Consider the following 27,575-nt stretch of genomic DNA (forward strand, 5'->3'; position numbering starts at 1 on the left):
CAAAAGATGATGTAAAATGGACCAAATCCTCATTCTATATGTTTCAAACCATGTTATATATAAAAATAATAAAATCCAAACCCATCTCCTCTATAGTAAAAATAGCAAATGCTCATAGGAGCTTACTTTGTGTCAGGTACTATTCTATTCTAAGCATGGCACATATTTAATTCTCATTAAACGTGATCTTGGACTAAGTAACTAGATTAACAAATAATAGCAAAGATAGATTAGCAAAGAATAGAGCAGGCATTTAACATAAAAATGGACTGGCTTCTGCTGGCCATGGTGCCACATGCCTATAATCACAGCTGCTCAGGAGACAGAGGTAGGAAGATCACAAGTTCCAGGCCAGCCTCGACAACTTAGTGAGAACCTGTCTCAAAATAAAAATATTTGAAAGGGCAGGGGATGTAGCTTGGTGATAGAGTGCTTGCCTCACATGTGTGATGACTTGAGTTCAATCAGCACCACACACAAAACCCAAAGTCTGGCTCCAAAGTCTGTGCATTTAGCTAGGAAGCTTTCCCTACCTTAATGAGCCACATACTCATGCCTGGCACTTTCTCCTATGCTGCCCTTAGATTTGCTTTCCTTAGGGACTGGAGAATAACTCAGAACAACCCGTGGACCATCTCATACTGCTTGGCTCATCAATTTCAAGAATATCCTCACATTGCAAATGGCGACATAGAAAGGACTGAAATCCAGGCCTGTTCTTCTCAGCTTATTGCTTTCTCCCTAATGCTATGAGTGGATACAGAAATTCAGCTGTTGAGCATCAGTTGATGGCCAGCCCACTCATTTCTCTGGTTTAAGACTGTTGGTTATGGGGAAAGAATTTTTATGATTTGGATGTGAAAGTTCACATGTGAGACAATGCAAGAAGGTTCAGAGGAGAAATGACTGGGTTATGAGAGTCTTAACCCAATCAGTGAATTAATCCCCTGATAGGGATTAACTGAGTGGTAACTGCAGTGGTAGGTGTGGCTGGAGGAGGTGGGAATTGGCAAGTGGCTTTGGGGTATATACTGGTATCTGGCAAGTGGGGACCTCTCTCTGTCTCTGCTTTCTGATCATCATGTGAGCTGGTTCCCTTTTCCTTGTTCTACCACCATGACGTTTAGCCTCATTGGGGCCCCTGGGGAATGAAAATGGCTGTCTATGGACTGAGATCTCTGAAACTCTGAGCCTCCTCTACAGTTGTTCTGGTTGGGTTTTTTAGTCATAGCAGTGAAAAAGCTGACTAAAACAGAATGAACCATTTTCTCAATAAAATTTAGATTCTAAACATCAAAAAGCAATGTCTGATAAAACTGTGTTTCATGTAAGTGAGGGTGGTGGATGTTTTTGTGTTAAAGACATTGTAGTAATTTCATCACCTTTACTAGGGGAGAAAAGTCATTATCAAAATTTTGATATTAAGTCACATTTTGCAGTTAAACAGCTTACACAATTAAACAGCTTACAACATTGTCAATTAAGAGAAAAAAAGTAAGTCAACAACAAAGTTTGTTCAAGGTATAGAGTTAAAATTAGTGACCAACATGCATGCATCTTAAATTTAAATAAAACCAAAAACGAAACCTCGAATTTTTCAGTGACTTAAATAATAAAAGAATGCTTAAATATACTTACAGAAATTTCATTCTTTAATTTTAAAAGACTACCTTTAAAAAAAATCTCAAAAAACATGGCCCACACATATTTTGATTTTTCAGAGGTGACCCTGAATCAAAAACAAATCTCCAATATTTTAAGGAAAAAAATAATTAAGAAGACAGTCATTGCATTTCTACGCTATCTTTAAACCTGTAGAGGAAAGGAGAAGTATTTTGTATACTAAGTAGATCTGTCAATAAAGTTTTCAGTGCATAATGTGAAAAATATGTAGGTAAGTGAGACAATATAAGTATGTCTTATTTATCGGGTAGGACGACAAGAAGGAAGAATAGGTGGAACATAGAGGATTTTTAGGGCAGCAAAATAATTCTGTATGACAATGTCATCATGGATGCATGTCACTCCATATCTGTTGAAACGCAGAACTAAGTGAGGCACACTGGCGCAAGCCTGTAATCATAACAGCTTGGGAGGCTAAGGAAGGAGGATTGCGAGTTCAAAGCCAGCCTCAGCAAAAGTGGTTACTAAACAACTCAGTGAAACCCTGTCTCTAAATAGGGCTGGGATGTGGCTCAGTAGTCGAGTGCCCCTGAGTTCAATCTCTGGTACTCCCTCCCCCCCAAAAAAATCTCAGAACTGTACAACAGAGAGTAAACCTGATGTGAACTATGGACTTTAGCTAATAACAATGTATCAAAATTGGTTCATTAACAAATGTACCCTGTCAATTCGAGATATTAATAGGCGGGTTGGGAATGTAGCTCAGTGGTAGCGCCCCTTCTTAGAGGCCCTGGGTTTGATCCCCAGCACAGCAATAATAATAATAAGCTTGCCTGGCATGCACAAACCCCAAAACCACAAAAAAATAATAACATTAATGATAAAGGAAGCCAGGGGAAGGAGTGGGTGTGTGGGGACTCTACGTTCTACTCAATTTTTCTATAAATATGAACCTGCTCTTTTAATTGTAGCTGGAAAAGCAGAGGTCAGAGAAAGAGAGGATCATCTCTGTAATGTTCATAATGTGACATACCCTTCTTGTGTTAAGTAATGCAAAATCAAAATGAGAAGATTTTTTCGGCGTGCTTCCATCCTCATCTCGCACTGTGAACAAAGAAGAAAATTTAGATGGGATGACAAGACCTAACCCGGCTTTTATAGCAATAAACCCTTGAAGGTAACAGCAACCTGTCAAACCAAGCGGCATGACATAAAGGCTGGGAGCACACTGAAGTCTCTAAGGATATATAAAGTTGTTTTCCACCGTCTTTTTCTTCTCAAAGCTGCTTTCTGAATTGTAAACTTCAGGGACAATGATTTGAATTAGGATTGCACTTTACCAGTTGAACTTCCTGTCAAGCTAATTGGCCTTTTATTGCTTACAACTAGGAAGAGACAAATACACTCCTGCTATTTGGACCAGGTTAAGGAAAGTGATTATAAAAATAAACCCATGAGCCAGAAATCAGCTGTGACAACCTGCACTTACCTGCCACTATATCTTTAATTTGCTCAGAGTCCCACCCAGTCCCTGCACAAGTGCAGAGAAGAACTCCAATAAACCATCCAGGGGTGACTGCGTGGCTAGACTGCATGCTGAGGACATCAGAGGCCATACAACGGAAATTCCAGCATAATAAAGTCCTTATTCAAACCAGATGCATGTGTACCTTTATTCCCAGTGTTAATGTGCTGTGTTTAATAATCTGGTATCACAAATTCTCCTGAAATGCATCACAAAATACTTCGTTTGATACTTCCTTTAATTGAAAATAACTGTATCTAAAGAGAACACAGAGGAGAACTGGAAAAAAATTAAAGTCCCAAAATTTGTCATGAAATATATATACAAACACTTATGTGTGTTTGTGTGTGTGTGTATGCACACACACACAATTGAGAACTTCCTAAAAAATAACTTTGTAATAAACATGCATATAATTATTTAAAAATTAAATAGTAATAATTTTTATGGTAGTCTTTATTGTGGTAAAATGTATGTAACATAAGGTTTACCATCTTAGCAATTGTAAGTGTACAATTCAGTGGCATTAATTGTATTCACACAGTTGCACAACCATCCCCACCATCCACCTCCAGAACCTTTTCATCTTTCCCAACTGACACTCTGCCCCTAAACATGAATTCTACATTCCCCACCCCCTCAGCCCCTGACAACCATCCTTCCACTTTCTGCTTCTGTGGGTGTGCTTATTCTGAGTCCCTCATGTAAGTAGACTCACAAGGTGTTTGCCTTTTTGTGTTTGGCTTATTTCACTTAACATAATGTCCTCAAGGTCTATCCATGTTGTGCCATGTGCCAAAATTTCCTTCCTTTTAAGGATGAAAATAATACACTACTATAAAACTTGAAAGAAAAGCAAATCTTCCCCATTCCATTACCTCACCACTCACTCTTACTCCCTAGAGAGAATTACCTTAATTATTTTAGTCATTTCTGCTGATATTTAATCCCATACAACTAAATAATGTCACAATTTTATGACATATGATTTAGGTGTAAACTATTCACTTCCTGTTTGGGTAGAAGAGAATTAAGCTGTTTTATACCCTTCTTATCCTATCTTTCCCTTATACTTAAATCAATATTCAGTTATTGTATTATTAGGATCAGGTAAATATCACTCACTGTTGTTAGGTGCAGGACAGGCTGAGTAGGTTGTCTGCAGGGCATGCCAAACAAAGCTGCAGGATGACCTGGCTTCTCAAACCCTCTGGCTGGTTCTTTATCACCTGTTTGCTTCAAGCCCAAACGCCCAAGCCCCCGCTCAAGGCTGAAAACTCAACCAGCCGCTCAAGGCCAAACACTTAACCCCCCTTGTGCCAACAAGGCAGCTTGCAGACCCAGAGACCCCATTAGATTTGGACTATAAAAACTCCCTCCTGCTGGGCCTCTCTTCTCTCTCTCTCTCTCTCTCTCTCTCTCGCTCTCGCTCTCTCCCTCTCCATCTATCCTCTTCTCTTTCCTCTTCCCCCACCCTTCTTTCTCTCTCTCTCTTTTTCTCCTCTTTTGCACTGCTGCAATAAAGCTCTCTTGGTTGCTCTGAGTGTTGTGGTCACTTTCCTTTCAACTGTTGAGCCAAATATTTCTATGATTATCTTCCTTTCCCATACAACAGTATTTTGGGGAGTGGGGAACACTAGGGATTGAACCCCAGGGGTACTTAGCCACTGAGCCACATCCCCAGCCCTTATTTGCATTTTATTTAGAGACAGGGTCTTGCTGAGTTGCTTAGGGCCTTGCTAAGTTGCTGAGGCTGGTTTTGAACTCTCTATCCTCCTGCCTCAGCTTTCTGAGCCACTGGGATTACAGGTGTGCGCCACCACAGCCAGCTGCAACAATTCTTTTTGAATGAGTAATTACTTCATTTTTATTGGGTTACTTTCCACATACTATTACTAGTTACCAAACACCAACAAGTTATGTCACTTTCCCCACCATTGATTACATCAGATAATGTGTTCATTGCACCCCCAGCCCCTCCATGGCCTCCCTCCTGGAGCCTCTGCCTTCCATCTGTGCTCCTGGATGAGCTTGTTGTATGGACTGACGCTACAATTTCCTTTGTAACTTTCCTTAGTCAGATTCCCTAAAAACTCAGGTTTCCCTTTTCTGGTCACTCCATTGTTTTAATAGCACACATTCTTTTGAGTAAAGATTGATGTAAAGTAAATATTGTTAAATATTTGCATGCCTGAAAATGTTTTATCTTTAAATTTGATCATTTGAAAGGGCATGACAAGGAGCCAGGCACAATGGCACAGGCCTGTACTCCCAGTGACTTGGGAGGCTGAGGCAGGAGGATAACAAGTTCAAGACCAGCCTCAGCAACTTAGTGAGGCCTGAGCAACTATGCAAGACCCTGTCTCAAAATAAAAAGGGCTTGGGGTGTGGCTCAGTGGTTAAGCACCCCTGGGTTCAATCCCCAGTGCCAAAAAAAAAAAAAAAATCCCAAGGTCATGATATTATCATATTTTATCTGATGCTTGCATGTAATGGGTCCCCTTCCCCTACACACTTCTATTAAAAGGACAAAGCTACAACAAATCCAGTTTTGCAGATTTTTCTTAATGATTTTTCTTAATGATTCCAGAATCTATCAGCAGTCTGGATCAAAAAATGGTTCAGAATGTCCCCCACCTCACCACACGGGAGGTTATACTAGAGAAAAAGAAGTGATGTACAGAAAATGGAAGTGATTTACAGAGAAAGCCCATTGGTTTCAGCTTGCATGTGCCTTACGTGAACACAGCTGGAACTGGTTGCTTGTGATTCGTTGAACTTCAATGCTTGGTACGAGACCCAACTACTCATGCAGTACTTACTTGCTTGTTTACACATCAGCTTAGGGTATGGTTCCCTGTGTACCAAGAAACCTTTAAAACAAACTTAAAATGCATAAAGTCAGATTTCAACCAAACTTCACATTTCCCTGGAAGCTTTTAGGATCTCATTTTTAACTCTGATATCCCGAAATTACATTCTTTAGTTTGAGTCTTTTTTTGATAACTATATCAGCCATAGTTAGAAATTCCCACATTCTCATTCTTGGAAGGTTTTGTTTTATTATTATTAAAAACCCCAGACTCTACAGGAGCTATGCCCTTTTTCCTGAGAGCTGGTCCATTTGGTGCCTGTACTGGGTATCTATACTCTCACTCTTTCTAATAAACTCCTGTCTGTACTCTGTGCGACTTGATGAAACCCCTCCTGTGGGATCACAAGCATCAGTGCATGAGAACCCCTGAGATCACTTCGGTCCAGAGTTCAGGTCTCTAAAACACTGATACCTCATAAAAGAAGATATATTAGATGGCAAATAAGCAAATGAAAATATAATATCATATGTCATCAAGGAATGGCAAATTAAAATAACAATGAAAAACCCAAAAAACCGACAACATCAAATGCTGACAAGAATGTGCTGGTGGGGATGCAAAACAGTGCAACCACTTTGGAAGAGTTTGGCACTTTCTTCAAAGACCAAATGTGCTCTTAGCATCTGAGTCAACAGTCACACTCCTTAGCATCACCCAAATGAACCGAAAGCCTATGTTCACAAATCAATCTGCTTACAGATGTTTATAACAGCTTACTCATTAATACCCCAAACTTGGAAGCAACCAAAATGTCCTTCAATAGGTAAATGAATAAGTAAACTATGGCACATCCAAACAAGAGAATATTTTTCAGTGCAAAGAAGAAAATGAGTTATCAAGCCATGAAAAGGCATGAAGGAAATATAGATGCATATTAGTAAGTGAAAGAAGCCAATTCAAAAAAAGGCTACATACTGTGTGATTCCAGCTCCAAGGCATTCTAGAAAAGGCAAAATTATGAAGACAGTTGATGAATCAGGGATTTCCAGGGGCTTGAAGGAGGGAGCGATGAACAGGAGGAACTCAAGATTTTTAGGGCAGAAAAACTATTCTGTTAGATGATACTATAATAATAGATACATGTCATTTGTCCAAACCTACAGAATATGTGTAACAAACACTAAGAGTAACCATAATGCAAAATGGACTTTGGACAATAATAATGTGTCAGGGTAAATTCATTGATAGATCAACAGGATGTTGACAACGGAGAAAAGGCAGTGGCAGGAGGTATTGAGAACTCTGCTCAATTTTGCTCTGAACACAAAATTCTCTAAAAAGTGAAGTATTTTTTTAAAGTAATAAATTGTTTTTGAACAAATTTGTCAGACTTAATGAAGTTGACCCCAGGTATTGATAGAGGATTGACTCCAAGTCTCCCTCCCCCGACACTCATCTACCTGCCATAGATGCCAAAATTTGAGAATGCTCAAGTCCCTTATATATAATGATGTAATATTTGCCTATAACCCACACGCATACTCCTATGTGTTCCGACTCATCTTTAGACCACTTTTAATAACTAATACCATGTAATGCTATGTAAATTGTTTTATTGTACTGTTTAGGGGTTAATGACAAGATAAAGGTCTGTTCTCGTATAGTAAAGACAATTTTTGTCCTAAATATTTTTGGTCCTCGGTTGGTTGAATGCAAGGATTTGGAACTCTTGGATCAGTGAGGTTCACAGCACATTTAAAAGAATGTTTTCTCCTTCAAAGTAATCCCTTGGCAGGTCATATCACATTGTTCAAAGCATTTCTGAAAGTCCTATTTTAAAATTGTCTTCAATATAGATTTATGATGAGTCTTTCTCTAGTCCAAATTTGAATCCCAGTCTAAGATATTGTAAAGTAGGTCCTTTTTGAATTAGTATTGGCCATCAAAGGCTTCCTTTTTTTTAAAATTTGATTCTCTTCACCAATAGTGCCATCTAGTGTAGTAGGAGAGGGAAGAACTTGATGAAATTTAGAAAGTTCCAAAGTGATTTTGTTTGCATAATAAAGATGACATCATTATAACATTCAGTCCAAATCAAGTTTTCAGAAGAAAAATATAACTGCTCATAAACAGAAAGAAATAAGATTGATATTCTATGTTTCTAAATGTACAAATTCTCATATCCATATATATGTATAATAAGAATTGTAATGCAAAAAAAAAAAAAAAACAAGTATATGGGGCTGGGGTTGTGGCTCAGTGGTGGAGCACTTGCCTAGCATGTGTGAGGCACTGGGTTCAATTCTCAGCGCCACATAAAAGTAAATAAAGGTCCACCAACAACTAATAAAATATTTTAAAAAAACATGTATAAAGACATGAATTGGCATGAACATACTTTATACAAAGATATGAAAACTTGTGCTTTACATGTGTAATAAGAATTGTAATAGTCTCCACTGTTGTGTATTTTAAAAAATAAAATCAATTTAAAAGAAAAGAATTGAGAGGGAAACCTGCAAAAACAAACAAACAAACAAAAACCAACAACAAACCAACAGCAGTTTCAGGTAGAGGTGCATGCCTAATGTTAATCATTATAGATTTCACTTATTTCATTCTTTTTATTGCTGAAATAAAAGCTTCTATTCTGTGATTAAGAGGCAAAAAAACCAAAAACACAAAGAAATGAGTTATCAAAAAAAAAAAATTCTCATACCCATGCTTGGAGTTTGGATTCAGGAATTTTAGAGCCTAAAAGGTACGTGGAGACCATTGAGTGTCAGGAACTCCTGATTCAGAAGAACATTAGGAAGAAGCAAGATTGGGAGCAGAACCCCAGATCCTGGGCCTGATTTTTTCCCCCTTTATGAATTTCTCTTCACTCTCTGCTCTACCTCTTTATGTTCTCTTTAGATCAAAAGAGTTATTTTAACTTGCCAAAACCTGACTGCCAAATTAGCCAAAACCAAACAGCTGTGGTTTGCTATATGGTCTTCCTTAATTGCCATGATAACAAATAAATGGTGTATCTCACAATTCTTCAAGTCTAGTCTCACACAATGTTAGTGACTATTTTGAATAATGACTGGCTAGACTTCCTTCAAAAAATGAGTCACCTGGGGCTGGGGTTGTGGCTCAGTGGTAGAGTGCTTGCCTAGCAGGTGTGAGGTACTGGGTTTGATCCTCAGTACCACATAAAAATAAATAAATAAAATGAACATTAAAAAAAAAGAATGCTTAAAATTTTGCTGCAACAGGAGTAGTGTATCCCATAGATTATACCTTGTAATTTCTGAATATCCATAGGCCTGCTATAAATAAAGCTAATCTAGCCCATATCTGTCTGTCTGTCTATCTATAGAAAGATCTATGTGGTATACTGACTTGCCCATGTCTTATGATCTTCACACCCACCCACAGTTAGAGGGTCTGGTTTGGTGCTCTGTATCTCACATGGGGCAAAGCCTGGGAAGCACTTTGCAAGCAATGGGGTGCTATGCCAACTTAGGGACAGTGATTGGTGGATGCACAACAGCTGTGAGTTGCTTTGTTCATGTATTTCCACATCTCTCCAGCCTCCACTCTGGACGCAGTTGCTTTTTCCTAATGTCAATAAGTACTTATACAAATGTTCTCTAAGACTGGGTTGCTGAGAAAAAAAACAGGCAAAGAGTACTTGAGTTGAGCTCCCCCACAATGTACATGCTGCACTAGATTTGGCTGAATTTCCTAAAGATGAGGAGGGTCTGAAGAAGGCCAGAAAACTCATTAGAGGGACAAAAAATAGATCCTGGGACAGATGTCTAAAAGGGGATTGGGGCTGGGGATGTAGCTCAGTGGCAGAGCACTCACCTAGAAGGGACAAGGCCCTGGGTTCAATCCCCAGCATTACAAAAAAATAAGTTAAGGGGTACAGAGTGGTTTTGAGGGGCTGATGAAATTTGTCCTAAAGTTGATGGTGGCCAAGGATGTTAACTGTGCATAATACTAACAGCTGTTGAACTGTATACTTCAAATGGGTGAGTTGTTTCTAGGGTGGCCAGGCCTTGAAATGATAATGTGACTTATTTTCAGACAACTTGGATGGAAATTCACCATTTATTAAGAGCAGAAAAAAAGTAGAAATGAGAAGACACTCAAATACCTAGCACTAAATATTTAAGACGAGCTTCTAGTACTTCATACACAGAACACGGTCTTACAAATTTGTTAATTAAAAGTGTAAAATTTTCCAGATTTACATCTTTCCACCCATGCCATTCAAATTAGCATAGAAAATCATCTTCTGAATTAAAAAAACTAAGAATGAGCTACCATCAAATGGTTGATTTAAACTGTTAAGAGATGGTGAGCCCCTGAAATGGACACAATTAGATGCTCAATTAATTTCTGTCTACCAAAGAAAGGAGGCCCAGAAGTGAACATCTAATCTAGGGGTCTCGTTTGCCTGTTTCAATAATCTGACTGTTTACTTCTTCCTTCATTTCCTTTGTGGGCTATTGTACCACAAAAATGCCTCCATTATCAGATTCAAAATTGAATCCTATGATACTGTAGCCTGAGGAAAAGGAAGCATTGAATATCATTCCCAGTTTTAGAACCAGAAGATATTTAGGAAATGTTACTGTATATACACCACATGAAACATTAGTGCTTTTAATTTCCTTTTTACGGGTGCAATGGAGATTAATTTGCATGAGCTTATTTCAATTTCTATAATGAGATCTAAATTTTGCACTGAGCTTTCTATCTCAAAAACAAACAGTTAAAAAGGGCACATCTCCTCTTTTAAATGTTTTTATTGTAGTTCTATTCTATAGCCCCTGCATCTAATATTCACTTAAAAGCTTGAATATATATACCTATAGCTTCTAATTTGTTTTTTGCTTCCTGACTACCTCCCGATTCTACCAGGAAACTTCCTAAATTTTGAAGGCTTCACAACCTCACAAAATGCTAGAACAATCTAAAAGAGTGCTTGAAGACCCAGGAGAGAGATTTACTGCATTTAATACAAAGCCGGGATTGATCAAGCATGCTCAGGAACAAAAGTACAAGTGCTCCATGAAAAGGACATTTGCTTTTAATCATGACTCTGAATTGGTCATAGAATTTGGTACTTCAGAGAGGAAGTGTAGAGTCTATTGAAACACAGGGGACTTTCCATACTATATTATTAATATTAAAGATGGAACAAGCCAGGTGCATGCCTATAATCCCAGCAGCTAAGGAGGCTGTGGCAGGAGGATCTGGGTTCAAAAGCCAGCCTCAGCAAAATCGAGGTACTAAGCAACTCAGTGAGACCCTGTCTCTAAATAAAACACAAAATAGGGCTGGGGACGTGGCTCAGTGGCTGAGTGCCCCTGAGTTTAATCCCCAGTAACCCTCCCCACCCAAAAAAATCACATTTACAAAGGTGATTTTCTAGTTCTAACAGAACTGAAGACTAAAGAATGCAAACTGCTCATATAGTAAGACTATGACAGTCCCTTGATGTGCTGCTCTTACTGTGGGAAAACCTAAATAAACCCTTTAGATTCTCTTGATTTTTTTTTTGGGGGGGGGGTTGTTGCTGGGGATGAAACCCAGGGCCTTGTGCATGCTGGAAAAGTACTCTACCAACTGAGGATAATCCCCAGACGTCACTTGTTCTTTAAAGACACACACACACACACACACACACACACATATTTATTTTTTAGTTGTAGGTGGACATTATAACTTTATTTTATTTTGATGTGGTGCTGAGGATCTAACCAAGTGTCTCACTCATGCTAGGCAAGCATTCTACCTCTGAGCTATAACACCAGCCCCTTTTTCTTCATTAGCTAAAGATCACTAATTTTGGAGGCCACACAGTTGGGCAATACATTATTAGTTGTCACTAGCTTTGTAGATGGGTTATGATAACAGTCACCTAGGTTACTCTTCAGGGACCTGAAGCTGGCTTTTACTAAAAACACTATCTCCATTCTTGGGCATACAGAGGGGTGTAAGCATGGGTGGTTGAATGGGAAGAAATGGCTTGGCACCTCTGTGTTCACATTGTTTGTGTCTCTAAAGTAGCTTTGATTTTGGGTCAGATTCTAGTCAGAAGACACTGTCGAATATTAGGGAAATTTTTCATTTAAAAACTACAATACAAAGTTAACTTGACCTACACTTGCCTCAATGCTCTTCCTCTCTCCCCTCTTTAAGATTAAAGGCATGTATCAAATAGCAAAACTGCAAACACCAAATCATGAAAGAAGTGAGGAGAGGTGGTACTTGCAAGATCACTGCCCATTCCTGAAAAAGATAGGAATATTCTTTCCATTAATAATCTTCTAAATCTCCTTCATTATTTCTGTTTATATCATTAACCCCCAACTACTCCTGGAGTTAAGATTATAAGTTGTAAACAAAGCACATTCTATTCTATATTTGGGCACAGAATAAAGCCTTTAATTCCTTCCAAACTTCTTCTCTAAGACACTGGTTTTCCTATTGGTTTGAGGGTTCCTGTAAGACTGAGAACCTCATTTCAGTAACAATGCAATGTGTAATTTAGGAGGAAAAAGAAAAGGTATAAAATACAGGAAGAAAACGCACAATTCACAGAAGATGGAGCAGGAAATGAAACCATGAGGAAGTGATCAGACAGATCTACAAGGGTAAAGGTGGAAATAAACAAAAAACATGGTTTCACAGACAAGTCACTAACCATGGAAAAAAAGAGACAGAGGCTAGCACAGAGGAGAACACCTATAAAAATAGTGCATGTGAGAATGATTCAGAATATTAAGGAGTTGAAGTAATCTTGAGCAAATTAATTATGAAAAACCTAAGCAACTCGGTCAGACTGTTTCACTAAATAAAAAACAAAACAACAAAAACAACAACAAAAAAAGAGCTAAAAATGTGCCTCAAAGTTCAAAAACCATGTTCTCAACAGTCAAGGCACACTGAATCAAAAACCCATTATTAATAAGGTAAATAAATAAATGAAAAAGAAAATACCAACTCTCAACCCCCTGAAAAGTAACCAAGGATAGTGGCATAAGAAACAGAGAAATAGACCAAGAGAATACATCTGAAAACAAAGAAAAACTCCCCCAGATCCATGAACAAAAAAGGTAAAATTTAATATAACAAGTGACTTTAAGTAAACCATATGACCCTAACAAATAATAACAAACATCTTTCATACGCATATAAAGATTCTAAGTGAGCCTGCTGGCACACTAACACATACACAAAAACAGAAACAAAATGACACACTCTGATCAGATTAACATAGATTGCAAAACATAAGTCGANCCCCTGAGTACCATGTCCGGTTATCTAAAAAAGAAACAAAACCACACCCACCACCCCAACTCCCTCAAGAATAACCAGTAGCATTGGCATCAGAAACAGAGAATCAGACCAAGAGAACAGATCTGACCACCCAGAAACACTCCCCCAGGCCTATGGACAAATGGGGGGAACTCGGATCTAATAAGTGTCTTGGGATAAACCTCAGGACCCTGACAAATAAGAATACATGCTTTCCTTGTGTGTGTGTGTGTTTGTGTTGTGTGCACTTCTTCGCCAGCGCGTACACACACACATACACACACACACACAGACACACATATGGCCACACACGCAAACACACTCTCTCCGATCAGTCTCACATGGATTACAAAACATTAATCATTCAAGAAAGAAGATGGTTCGGAGAGACTGGGAGAGATATCTCTGTGTATGAAAGGAGAAGGATGGAGTGTGTGAAAACTACTGAGTTTTCAAGGGAAAGATCCATATAGTAACCCCCCCACCCCCCTTGAAATGAGGAATTCTGAGAAAGGTACATTGTCGCACACCCAGAGTTTCAACTCCTGGGGAGGCTGAGGAAGGAGGACCCCTTGAACCCAAAAGCTCTAGAGAAGCCTGGTTTGTAGAGGGTGGCCCCATCTCCGAAGCCACAACAGCCAGGCGAGGAGGCTCACAGCCCTTCTCCCAGCAGCTCACGCCTGTAATCCCCTCAGTTCAGGAGGCTGAGGCAGTGGCATCAGGAGGTCAAACTAGCCTCATCAAATGCAATACCTTTAGGAACTCACTGAAAACCTCTCTCAACAGAACGCACAATAGGGTTAAGGATTGGTCTTACTGAAGGAGCACCCCCGTATTTGATATGAAATTATCATATCTTACCTAATAGATATGAACTTAATCAAATAAAACAGATATACAGAATAAAATTAAGAAATTTGTGTTGATAAATGATTCCATATCTGGGCACAGTGACGTATTCATGAAACCCTGTGGCTCAGGAGTTTGAGAGTATAGGACCAAGAGTTTGAATCCAGCTTCAGGAATTTCTCAAGGCCTTTAAGCCACTTACTGACATCCTCTCTTTAAATAAAATATTTAAAGGGCTGGGGTTTGACTCAGTGGTTGAGCACCCCTGGGTGCTATAGAAAAGGACCACAAGTTTTCTGCCATTCTTCGGAAATTAAGAAGACCCTGTTTTCATAAAGGGGGTTTTTGGGGTCTGGTGACATATCTCAGTGTTGTAGTCCTTCCCTGACTTGTGTGTCACCCTGTATTTGACCTCCAATACAAAAAAAAATAAAGGCAAGAAAAATGCAAAAATACGTAAGTGTTGGGCAAGGTGATTATATAACTATAATTCCCGTAACTCTGGAAGCTTCTCCAGCCACTAGGATTACAGGGATGCACCCCCACCCAGCATCCTAAAGCATTCCTTCTGCCTGATAGGTTGTTACCAGACTGAGTTCTTCATGGGTTTCAGGACTGGGGCCTCGTTTTCTGACTTGTTGCTGGCTGGAATTTTCCCTGGTGCCTTGCAGCAAGGGCCTCTCCAGGGGCAGCTCATAGCAGAGCATTTTGCTTTGTCAAAGTCACAAGTGTGTATCCTGCTTGGGAGTTTTGTTTGTTTGTTTGTTTTCATTTCTGGCATTTTGAAGGTGCAGGGAATTTGGCCACTATTTTTCCATGTTTTCTTCGCCTTCCTGTGTCCATTCTGAGACGGGAATTGCATGTGTTAGACCACTTGATATTGTCCTTAGGAGGCAGAGACTTTATTCCTTTGTTGCTTCCGACTTCTCTCCTGTGCTTCAGGTGAGGCAGTTCCCAGTGTGGTCTCTTCAACCCATTTATCTCCTTCTGATGCCCCTCCAGTGAATGTTTCCATTAAGGTACTGTCACTGTCAACTCTGAAAGCTCTCTTTGTGCTTATATCTTGTGTTTGTCTCTTATTTATAACCATGTTTTCCTTTAAGTCTTTAAACATAGTTAGTCTATTTTTAAAGCCCTCATCTGCCAATTTCACCTTCTCTGACACTATGGAGCTTTTATTGTCTGCTGGTTGTTCTGGTTTTATCTGGTTTTCCTGTTTCCTATGGCCTTCAGCAATTTTGATTGGATGCCAGACATTGAGAATGTCTTGAAGTGTGTAGAGTTCTGTTTGGGCGGGTACTGTGGTTATTTGCTGATACATCCTACAGAGGTTTGTTTTTAGGCTCTGTTTTGACAGGGTTGTCTGAAGGCAAGCTCTGCTTACTCTTTTTTTTGTAGCCCTTAGGGGATGTCTACTCACTGTTCTGCTGTTCCCAACTGTTTCTCCGCTCGGCTTGGTCAGAGCTCCAGTGTCTCCCAGTGCTAAGTGCTGGGAGGTGTTCAGCTTATGTTTCCCTGGTAATTGGTCTTCCCCAATTTCATGCCTATCTAGCCTATTTATGTGCCACAAATTAGCATTAGGAAAAAATTCAGAATTGTGTAACTCTTTATTTGCATATTTCTCTCCTCTCTGTGACTCTTTCTTCTCAATTCTAGCCAACCCAGTCTTGCCAAACCTCAATCTGTCTCAGCAAACTCCTGTGCTCTTCTTAGGTTTTATTTCCTGTGCCAGGGTCCAGTGACTGCTTCCAAGACCTTCTCTCATGATCACATTGTCCCCAAAATCTATAGTCCCATTTTCTAGTTTTTTTTTTTTAATACAGCAAGATAGCTAGTTTGATACTAGCAATTGCAGTTGAGAGCAAAAGAGTATATCAATTTTTAAAAATGTTTACAAGATTTTTCTGGATTATGAGATTTATATTTTTGGTGTTTAAAAGGAAAATTCAATTAATACTATTTTTATAAAAGAAAGCTATTAAGGTTATTTTGACATCAAACATGAACATATAAATTCACATGTGTTTATTCTCAGTAGTAAAGAAAGAGGGGAAGGAAGGAAGAAAAGAAGGAAGGGAGGGAGGGAGGTAGTAAGGAAGGAGTCTCATTAGGAAAGTGTTCCTGGTTGTCTGATCAGTTTCCCTTCCTTGGTCCAAGTACAGGACAAATGTGGCTCAACAGCAGTCATAGCATTTTAAAAGAAGCCTGCAAGCCAGTTGTGGTGAAACACCTGAGGCAGGAAGATGACCAAATTCAAAGCCAGTCTCAGCAAATTAGCAAGACCCTAAGCAACTCAGTGAGATCCTGTCTCTAAATAAAATATAAAAAAGGGCTGGGGAAGCTATCCCACTCCTCAATTTATACCCAAAGCACTTAAAATCAGCTTACTACAGTGATGCAGTCACATCAATGTTTATAGCAGCTCAGTTCACAATAGCTAAACTAGGGAACCACCCTATATATATCCTTCAACAGATGAATGGATAAAGAAAAACTGATACACATATACAATGGAATATCACTCAGCCTTAAGAAAAATGAGATTATGGCATTTGCAGGTAAATGGACTGAATTTGGGGATATTATGCTAAGTGAAATAAGCCAATCCCCAAGAAACAGAAGGGGAATGTTTTCTCTGATAAGTGGATGCTGATCTACAGTGGGGGGTGGATAGGGAAGAATAAAGCAACTTTTGATTGTGCAGAGGGGATTAAGGGGAGAGGTGGGACATTGGGATGGGAAGGACAGTAGAATAAGACAGACATTATTACCCTGTATACATGTATGATTATACAACTGGTGTGACTCAGCATCATGTACACCCAGAGGAATGAGAAATTATGCTCCATTGTGTATAATGTGTCAAAATGCATTCAACTGTCATGTATACTAAATAGAAAAAAAAAAAGTTTTAAATGGAAAAAAAAAAAAAAAAGGCTGGTAATGTTGCTTAGTGGTAAGTGCCCCTGGGTTCAATCCTTCCTTGATACCAAAATAAAAAACCCACAGGGCTGCAGAAATGCTCAGTAGAGAAGTGGTTAATCTTCCTGTGAAAGAGCAGAGTAAGCACTTAAAACATGAGTTACTTAAAATTCAGCTTAGCTTTATGGTGATTTAGAGTTTGTATAATTAGTATTTAGAACTCCACGTTGTTTGTAGCTATTGGTATTTCAATAGATGCTTAAATGTTTGAACATTTAAAGTTTAATAAGCCAGAGTTCATTGAAGAAAATCACTGACATAATGACATTCTCAATTATTCTGGTTTTTTGTTTGTTTGTTTTGTTTTGTTTTGTTGTTTTTAGGGCCTAGCAATTAATAAAAGTGCAGGCATTTAACAACACTCATTTCAAAACAATTTGGCCACTTCATTAATTAGCAAATAATCATAGTAAATTTTTTTAATATAAAAGGCTCAACCTGGGCCAAGTTGCAACTTTTGAAGAGTATACAAAATGACAGATGAGAATAAAAGTGATTTTGTTTCATGATTATTTTGTGTGCACACGTGAGTGTATAAATCAATTACAGCTTTCCAAAACGACTCCTTGCATTGATGCCAATTATTGTTTGTTTGTCTTTAATTTTGTGGTTAAATTAAAAATACTGTGAAGCAATGCTCCTGACAGGTTGTTTGGGCTTAGAGCCTTTGAGAGATTCTTGCCTTCAGGCTGAATAAAACAAAGTGGCACATATATACAGATCAGATATAGTCTTATCTTAATTAAACACTAAATTTTAAATACAGGAAAACACTTTGTTCCAAATCTTTGCTACCCAAAGATAATAACAGTTTCGCAGGAGTTTGTAATACAAACCTGCATTAGTAAGAGTTCTGAGAGAGAAAAGAACCAGTAAGATACATTTCTTTGTATATAAACACAGTCATCCCTTGATATTTAGGGGTTGGGTCCAGAGCCCCCCACAAATATAAAAATCTGTGGATTTCAGGGCTAGGGTTGTGGCTCAGTGGTAGAGTGCATGCCTAGCACATGTGAGGCACTACATTTGATTCTCAGCACCATATGTAAATAATAAATAAATAAAATAAAAGTACCATGTCCATCTACAACTAAAAAAAAAAATCTGTGGATTTCAAATCACAAAATGGCATAGTATTTGCACATAACTTCTATGCATACTCAAGTATACTTAAAATCATCTCTAGGTTACATATACCTAACATAACATGCTTGTTATGTATACTGTTGATACTGTATTGTTTGAGAAATAAAGGGAGAAAAGTCTGTACATGTTCAATTTCTTTTTTCAAATATTTTTAACCCATGGTTAAATATGGATGAATCCATGGATGTGGATCCTACAGAGCCAGGGTCAAGATGACACCCAAAATTAATGGTCACAACCCCCACCTGGAAACTATTAGATCAGAATCTTCATTTTTAAAACATCCCATGTCTTTAATGCCCATTAAAAACTGAGAAGCCCTGCAAAAGCAAGATCAATTTACTTTTAGAAAAGAAACTTGCCAGGATCCTTGCCCTAAGGAATGTATATGGTTCACTGTGGAAAGAACCTATAGGTAAATATTCAATGGTGGTTTCCTAGAATAGGATAATATCTCCTAGGATAGGATGATGGGGTGATATCTCCTCGATACATCAAGGAGGGGCACTTCATCAAACTAGTGAGGGGGATGGCCAAGAAAAACAAACTCAGAGCCTAAAGAATGAGAACTTAAGGGTCAGAGAAAGAGAGAAGATCATCAAGGGGCCCAGGAAGAAAACAAGAAATCTAGAAAACTGAAGTACCATGAATATCAAGAAAAGAGGGATTTCCTAACAACAATGATAGTGTCTGTTTCCATGCATGGGTTGCTCCAAACACCAGCACTGTGTTTTAAAGAAAGGGCACAAATAGTGGCTATCATATGAAGTGATGAATAAATGTATATCAAGCTAGTGTTAATCAAGTGAAAACTAGGATGTGAATTCAAAAGCATCTAACTGGGGCTGGGGATATAGCTCAGTTGGTAGAGTGCTTGCCTCACATGCACAATGCCTTGGATCCAATTCCCAGCACCACCAAAAAAAAAAAAAAAAAAGCATCATTCATTCTCAGGCTCAACTATCGACCCCTTCCCAAATTCAAACAAATAACCATATTTAAAATGAAATCTGAATATATAAACACACAAATGACAAATGCATAACTTGAAACCAACCAAAAACAATAATAAAATCATCTTTTAGATATGAACCATATATTAGTCAATTTTTAAAATATTCACTTTTCTGGAACCATCCCATAAAAGAACAATTAGTATGATTCTTTGTACTCAGTAGGCAATAAACATATAAATAAAACATTTCTAAAGATCATTTGTCTCCAGTTGGGGCTGTTTAGTTCAATGGCAGACTGCTTGCCTAGCATGTGTGAAGCACTGGGTTTGATCCTTAGCACCACATAAAAGTAAACATATAAAATAAAGGCATTCTGTCTATATACAACTACAAAAAAAAAAAATCTGCTCTAGGGTTGTGGCTCAGTGGTAGAATGCTCACTTAGCATGCATGAGGCACTGGTTTTGATCCTCAGCACCATATAAAAATAAACTAAAGATATTGTGTCCACCTAAAACTAAAAAAAAAATTAAATTAAAAGATCATTTGTTTCTGCTCCCTCACAAAACCACATTAAAATTGTGGTAAAAGAATAAAAATCTACACGTTGCACACATGCAATCCCAAAAATTCAGGAAGCTGAGGCAGAAGGATGGCAAGTTTGAGGCCAACTTGACAACTTAGTGAAACCTGTCTCAAAATAAAAGATAAAAAGGGTTGGATAGTTCAGTGGTAGAGTGCCCTTGGGTTCACTCTGCAATACTGGGGGGGAGGGGGGGATAAAATAAAAATAAAAATTGCATGGTGTGGTGCTGTACTCCTGTAATCCCACTGAGACCAAGGAAGGAGGATGGCAAATTCAAATTCAGCCCCAGCAATTTAGCAAGACCCTGTCTCAAAAAATAAATAAATAAATAAATAAAAGTGCTAAGGAGTGATATTGGCCAAATTATATGGTTATATTGTGTACTGTGTGCATGTATGAATATGTGACAGTAAATCCCATCCATATGTACAACTATAACACACTAATAAAAATGTGAGAATAAATAAATAAGAACTGGGATTGTAGCTCAGTGGTAAAGTACCCCTGGGCTCAATCCCAGTACAAAACAAACAAAATCTATAATCCATCAAAGACAAAGAATCCAAAAGAGAAAGAGGAAACAGACACATATGTCAATAAAATTGAAGAACATGGACAAGTGCCAACTGACTTTGGAAAGCAAAGAAAGTTGAAAGCAAAGAAAAACAAATTAAACACCAACATCTACAAAGGAAGAAACCAACAAGAAGCAAATATATCTATGCCAGGACCCTAGGAAGTAACAGGAACCAGGAGGACCATGTAGCTGTGGAGTTACCAGCCACTGGTAAGGGCAGAAGTATGGACTTAAGGAGCAGACAGACCACAGTGTAACAGCTTCCCTCCCCACCTCAATCAGATGGCAATCCCTCCCCTACTCTAGCATAAGAGTAGGAAAGTTTACTCTCGGAAAAAACTGAGGGAGACTTACCAATACTGGCACTTGGGAATCCTCCAGTGACAAGGTCCATGACGACCTGAGCATCCTGTAGAGAAATCCACCTTTACTAGACAAGCTCCTAAAACACACAGATTCTACTTAGCTTTGAGGTGTCTCATTCTTAAAAATAAATGGGTAGCCAAGGATCACAAGCTTTTAAGGAAAGCCTCCTACATACAGAACCACAGTGGGGAATGCAGAAAGGAGATTGAATGGAAACACAAAATATGAGGAGCCAAAGGCGACCAAAAAAAGAAAAACAGAAGCCAGGCACTGTGGCACATGCCCGTAATACCAACAGCTGAGACGGGAGGATTACAAATTCAAAGCCAGCTTCAGCAAAATCGAGGCCCTAAGCAACTCAGTGAGACTCTGTCTCTAAACAAAATACAAAATAGGGCTGGGGATGTGGCTCAGTGGTTGAGTGTCCCTGAGTTCAATCCTCCTCGGTATCGAAAATAAATAAATAATTGAAGCCCGATTTTAAAGTTAAACATTCAATGAATAGGAATTCCAGAAAGAAAAACAAAACAAAACATTGATTTGGAAAAAAAAGGGAGAAAATTATCTAAAGAAGTAATACAATAATTTTTTTCCATAACTAAGAGCATGAATCGCCTTGATTTAAATGACCTTTAACTTCATACCAACCCTGAGAATGAAAAAAGAATCCTCAATAGCTTTAGAAAAATTCCTAACCCAGGGATGTAAAAGAGAAGATTCTAAAAGCTTTTACTGAAAAAAAAAAAAAAAAAAAAAAGAAAGAAAGAAAGAAAGAGTTACATCAGACTTCTCACAATCACTACAAATTAAAAGACAATGCAGCAAGTTCTTCCCAACTGAGATGAAATTAATTCCACCCTAGAATATTATTCTCAGGCTAACCATCAGTCAAGAAGAGAGGAACTGGGCACAGTGGCACACATCTATAATTCCAGCAATTTGGGAGGCTGAGACAGGAGGATTCCAAGTTGAAAGCTACCCTCAGCAATTTAGCCAGACCCTAAGCAACTTAGCAAGGCCCTGTCTCAAACACATACACACACACACACACACACACACACACACACACACACACACACAAAGTGCTGGGGATGTGGCTCAGTAGTTAAAACCTCTGAGTTTATTTCCTAGTACAAATTTTTTTTAAAAAATAAATAAATAAATAAATAAATGAGAGAAGACTATAGAGTTTTGTACATACACTTTACTTCCCAGGTATCTTTTCTCAGACAGTAACCAATTGATCACTAAAAGAGGGATGTAAGAGCCAGACATGTTGGTGCACCCCTGTAATCCCAATGGCTTGGGAGACTGAGGCAGGAGGGTTCAGAGTTGAAAGCCAGCCTCAGCAATTGGCAAGGCCCTAAGCAACTCAGCAAGACCCTGTTGCTAAATAAAATATTTAAAAAGGGCTGAAGATGTTGCTCAGTGGTTAAGCACCCCTGGGTTGAATCCCTAGTACCTAAATAAATAAATAAAATATAAGAGGGATATAGGGAAAGAAGGAGGAAGATGGGAACTGAGAAAATGGAAGACAGAGACCACAGGAAAGAATGAAAGGAATTTTCCAGGGAGAAAATTGTAGAGCAAGTCCGTGGAACAACCACTTCATACAGCAGAAGATGTGGGAAATCCAGAAAGTCTGTTTGTTACAAGGTGGGGGAAATGAAACTTGAAAATCATCTGATGAGCTTCACCATCTTGAAGGAAATTTTTTATAGTTCCATCAGCAAGTTTGGGAAGGAAGTGGTATCAAATATATAGACAGCTAAGCTAAAATATAAGGCATTTGTTAAGACATGATTGAGTCCTGTCCTGAGTTCAATAAAAAATAAACCATAGTACCTATGTAGCTCAGCTGTAAATTATATACACCTAGTCAGATTAATGAAAGTACTGAAAATTGACTTAACAAAAATTGTGATAGAATTTCTGTCATGGGAGAATGGGGGAAAGGGAAGTATATATTCATGGTGGGAGGAGTGGCGTGGGGGTGATCAAAGAGAGCTAAGTGCTCTTTCTTCATATAAGTGAGTAGACTGAGAATGAGAAAGCAAGTTTCAGAAATATAAGCATGTTTTATTTTATTTTATTTATTTATTATAAGCATTTTTTAAAAAGAAGCTGCTGAAAGAGACCAAGTGGTTGCTTCCGGGGAATGGTAATTGAGGGGGCAGGGTGAGGGAAGCAGGGGAGTCATTTCTTAAAACAGTTTCGTCAAACTATTAAAATGTTATACTATATGCTGACATTAGTTAAAAATAAAACTAAATTTGAAAAATAAATGCATAACTCAACCATTTGAGACAATAAAAATCAATCAAACAAAAATGAGATAGTCCAGAAATCCTACCACAAGAGTTGATATAGGTGATCCAAATTCCCTGTAGGCGGTTCTCTTTCTATCCAATTCAAAGGCTCACCTTCTCCACACCTCCCTCTTCTTCCCTTCTCCAGTTCCTTGCACTTGACCCCAAGAGATCCCACCATCAAAAGCATTCCTAAATACTGCTCTCAGCACCTCTAGGGACTACAACAAAAAATAAGGCTTGGGTCTCTGCCTTCCAGTTATAGGAAATCTGTTTGAGAGTCTGTTACATATAAGCAACACAGAATAATGTAAGTTAATCACGACTAAATACTCAATTATGTGATACAGACTATATGGAGTTCAGAGACATGCCATCTCAGAGAGAATGTGACTGGAGTAGAAAGTGGTGAGGGAGAGCCTGGAGACACATGGTGGGATGTCATTGCAGAGCTTTGTAGGTCCTGTCAGGGTTTGCAGTTTTAAAAGATCCTATCTAGGGCTGGGGATGTGGCTCAAGTGGTAGCGCCCTCACCTGGCATGCCTGCGGCCAGGGTTTGATCCTCAGCACCACATACAAACAAAGATGTTGTGTCCGGTGATATCTAAAAAAAAAAATAAATATTAAAAAAAAAAAAGATCCTATCGAGCCAGGTGCCATGATGCACATTTGTAACCCCAGCAGCTTCGCAGGCTGAGGCAGAAAAATGGGGAGTTCAAAGCCAGTCTCAGCAACAGCAAGACACCAAGCAATTCAGTGAGACCCTGTCTCTGAATAAAATCCAAAATAGGGCTGGGGATGTGGTTCAGTGGTCGAGTGCCCCTGGGTTCAATCCCCATACAAAAAAAAAAGAAAAAAAAAAGGGCTAGGGGTGTGGCTCAAGCGGTAGCGTGCTCGACTGGCATGCGTGCGGCCCGGGTTCGATCCTCAGCACCACATACCAACAAAGATGTTGTGTCACCCAAAAACTAACTAAATAAATATTTTTTTAAAAAATCCTATCTCTCCAGGCATAGTGGCGTACTCCTATAATCCCAATAATTTAGGAAGCTGAGGAAGAAGTATTGCAGGTAGTTTGAGGCCAGCCTCAGCAACTTATCGAGGCCCTAAATGACTGTTTGACCCTATCTCAAAGCAAAACATATAAAGGGCTGGGGATGTGACTCAGTGGTTAAGCACCCCTAGGTTCAACCCCTAGTATCCTCCCCAAAAAAAACATTCTCTATCTAGAGAGTAACATAATTTTAAGAAGATTACTTTGATCATTGGCTGAATAATAAACGGGAGAGAGGCAAAACCCAATAGAGATTAGCTAAGAAGTTATGAAGTGGTTCAGATGAGAGATCATGGTGGCTCAGATCAGGACGGCAGCTGTGAAACATGGATTATTAAAGACACATTATAGGAGTAGAATCAATTAGGTTTGTTGATGTCTTCCTTATGTAAAGGATGGTGGGGAAGGACTAGAAGGAAAGAGCTTCAAATGACTCAGAATTCTGATTTGAGCAATTTGATGCATCGTGGACTCCCATTCCCAGGCTGGGGAAGTCTGGAAAAAGTATAGGTTTTAGAGAAGAAGATTAAAAAATAAGTATTGAACAAGTGAAGATGCAGATACTTGACCTATTCACAGATATCTGACATCTATGTCAAATAGCAGGTGATTCATTGTCCTCCCCATCTTCCATCTTCAGGACATGCTCCTGGGACCCATCAAAGAAATCCAGTCTAGAGTTAGTTTGGAGGAGTTTTTGGCATATGAATAGTACTGAAGTCAAGAAAAATATGAGACCATTTGGAGCTATGGTTTTCAAACTCAGAGTGCATGTTTACAATGCAAATGTCAAGACCCCATCCTAGAGTTTCTGATTAAACCTTGGTGAGGCCCAGGAATCTGCTTTATTAAAAGGCAACCCAAAAGATTCTGATGCAGGTAATTTAGGCTCAGATTCAAAGGGGCTTTAAGTACAATTCATAGGTGAGAAAGCAGAAACAGCAAGTGTGGCCAACTCTTTCGAGAACTTGAAGAAAACTAGAGAAAGTTTGGTAGGTAGTAGGGGATGCCAAAAGAGGGTTTGGGGGTTTTTAATGTTTTTTTTAAATTAATATTAGTTTTGTAAAAGATAGAAGATTCTAGAGTTCATAACCTTGCCTACACATTATAATCACCTATTGAGTTTTTGAAAATATGAATGCACAGAGCCCATCCCAAACTAACAAATCTGAATTTCCAGGAATGGATCCCAGATATCAGTATTTTAATTTTTAATTGTATTAATTGTATTCATTGCCTTCCCCACCCCCACCCCTAAAGCATCAATTTTTTCTCCCCAGTGTGGATATATATAGAATGTTCTCAATTTATGTTCATTGTTGGAAAGGTTTCCAGGTAATGGCAGAGGATACAGACCACAGGAAGCCAGGGAAGATATTGTAAAGTTCATGTCATGGGCTGGGGTTGTGGCTCATTGATAGAGAGCTTACCTAGCATGTATGAAGTACTGGGTTTGATCCCCAGCATCACATAAAAAAAAAAAAAAAAACTAAATAAACCAAATAAAGTTCATGTCATCTTCATAGGAAAGGATTATAGACTAGTTCTTGCTTTCAAATGGAGAAACTGAAGCCCCAGAGGGGAATTGAATGCCGAAGGACCCTAGCTGACAGTGGCGAGTTATGACCAGGATTTTAATTCTAATTCCAGGTCAGCTTTTCCCCGCCTTTCAACAATCTCATTTGAACATTCCCCAAACCCACATCAACATCCAGCCTCATAATACCTCCCCTTCAGAACTCCCTTTAAAGTCACAGGCGGACCCTCCCATCCCTGTCATCACACCGGCCGCCTCCCCTAAGCCCAGATGCACAGAGCCCATTTAAGTACAATTCAAAGGTGAGAAAGTAGAAACAGCAAGGGTGACCAACTCTTTTGAGAACTTGGAGAAAACTATACATATATACCAAACTAACTCCAGACTGGATTTCTTTGATGGGTCGCAGGAGCATGTCCTCACCCCACCCTCCTCGCCCCAGATCATCTCCCCAAGCCCAGCCCTGGACTTCCACATTGGGGCCTGGGGCCCTCTCACTGCGCTGGCACTGCTAGCTTAGTGGACTTTGTCGCCATAGCAACCGGAGACACGCCAACCGGCCTGTGGCGACTAGGGCTGAAAATTTCCCCGGTACAGTTTTGTTTTGTTCCCCACATATGCTTTTCTTACCGCTTCCCGCGCCTGATGCGTGAGTTTCAGAGTCTGGTAAGAAAGCTCCATCAGACATGCGTTAAGTCCGAGAGAAGGGAGAAAAGGAGCCAGCTACTAGACTGACCAGTACAGCTCAAAAATGCTGCTTCGGGAAACCTGACGCTTAGAACTAGCCCGCCCCTTTCGGATTGGGTAGGGCCTAGACAGCTCAGCCTATCACTGGCCACAGAAGGATTCTGCAGTGCAGCAGTCAATGTTAAACCAAGTTTTTGGTTTTTTTTGTTTTGTTTTTTTCTTTTTCTAGAGCATTTGTAGGGTCCTGGCTAATCAAAAGACCAGGGAGTATGATTGCTAGAGCATAGGTCAGGGTTTGCAATTACTTTGTTTCTCTTAGTTCGGTCTCTAAAATGCAAGTTACCCAAAATTTTATTTTGGTAGTTATGCAGGCCTTTGTGACCCAGTGACTAAATGTTGACATCCTGCCATCACCATTTAGGGTAAAGGTTTGAAGTTACCTCCTTATCTTTGAAATTGTCTATACATGGCCCAGACTGCAAGAATCAGCTATAAACACTTTGGCTGTCAGGGACTTTCAGGAATACAAACTCTATGTCACAACTTTCTTCCTCCTCCAACTTCCTTTGCATCAATCAGAGCAGCTTTCATCAGGAATGAGTAAAAATGTACTCTAAGACTCTCTGCCTGCTTGCTTGATTGATTTTACCTCCATGTACTAACCAATCAATGTCTTCAATGGCTTTCCCCCTTCTTTCGCTATGAATCCTTTTCCAAACTATCTCCTCATCATTATTTTCAGGCTTTTCCATCCATTTTCTCCCCCAGAGGTACAAAATATGCAAGTTTCCTCAGTCTAAAAAAAAAAAAAAATCTCATAATTGTTTAACTGGATCCCCTCTCTCCCATTCACTTCTCAACACATTCTACTCCTACTTTTCTAGCGGGAGGGGGTACCAGGGATTTAACTTAGGGGCACTCGACCACTGAGCCACATCCCCAAACCTATTTTGTATTTTATTTAAAGACAGGGTCTCACTGAGTTGCTTAGCACCTCCTTTTTGCTGAGGCTGGCTTTGAACTCCTGATCCTCCAGCCTCAGCCTCCCTAGCCAATGAGATACTTTTTGAAACAGTTCTTGCCAATAGTCCAAAACTTCCTAATTGGGAAATTGAACTATAGATGGTTTACAATTCTTTTTAAAATTTATTTATGAAAAGTTGGACACTTATTTTAATTATAATTATTAGTGCATACTAATTGTACGACTTTATAGGACTTCACTGTGCATTTTACAGTCTT

The 27,575-nt window shown here is 39.1% G+C and overlaps 1 protein-coding gene across 2 annotated transcripts in view; it reads right to left on the reverse strand.

Moving 5' to 3' along the window:
* The window catches only part of Katnal2 (katanin catalytic subunit A1 like 2), a 79,151-nt gene extending 52,742 nt beyond the window's left edge, over positions 1 to 26,409 (reverse strand). For both annotated transcript variants that reach the window (XM_048806265.1, XM_015482236.2), the window contains exons 1-2: positions 26,277 to 26,409; positions 2,657 to 2,727 (exon numbers count right to left, since the gene is read on the reverse strand). In XM_048806265.1, the coding sequence (XP_048662222.1) occupies positions 2,657 to 2,727; positions 26,277 to 26,327 (122 nt within the window). In that variant the 5' untranslated portion in view covers positions 26,328 to 26,409. The remainder of the gene's footprint in view (positions 1 to 2,656; positions 2,728 to 26,276) is intronic.
* Between the last annotated feature and the right edge of the window lie 1,166 nt (positions 26,410 to 27,575).

Source organism: Marmota marmota, unplaced genomic scaffold (genome assembly GCF_001458135.2).
Source record: "Marmota marmota marmota unplaced genomic scaffold, marMar, whole genome shotgun sequence".
Taxonomy (NCBI): domain Eukaryota; kingdom Metazoa; phylum Chordata; class Mammalia; order Rodentia; family Sciuridae; genus Marmota; species Marmota marmota.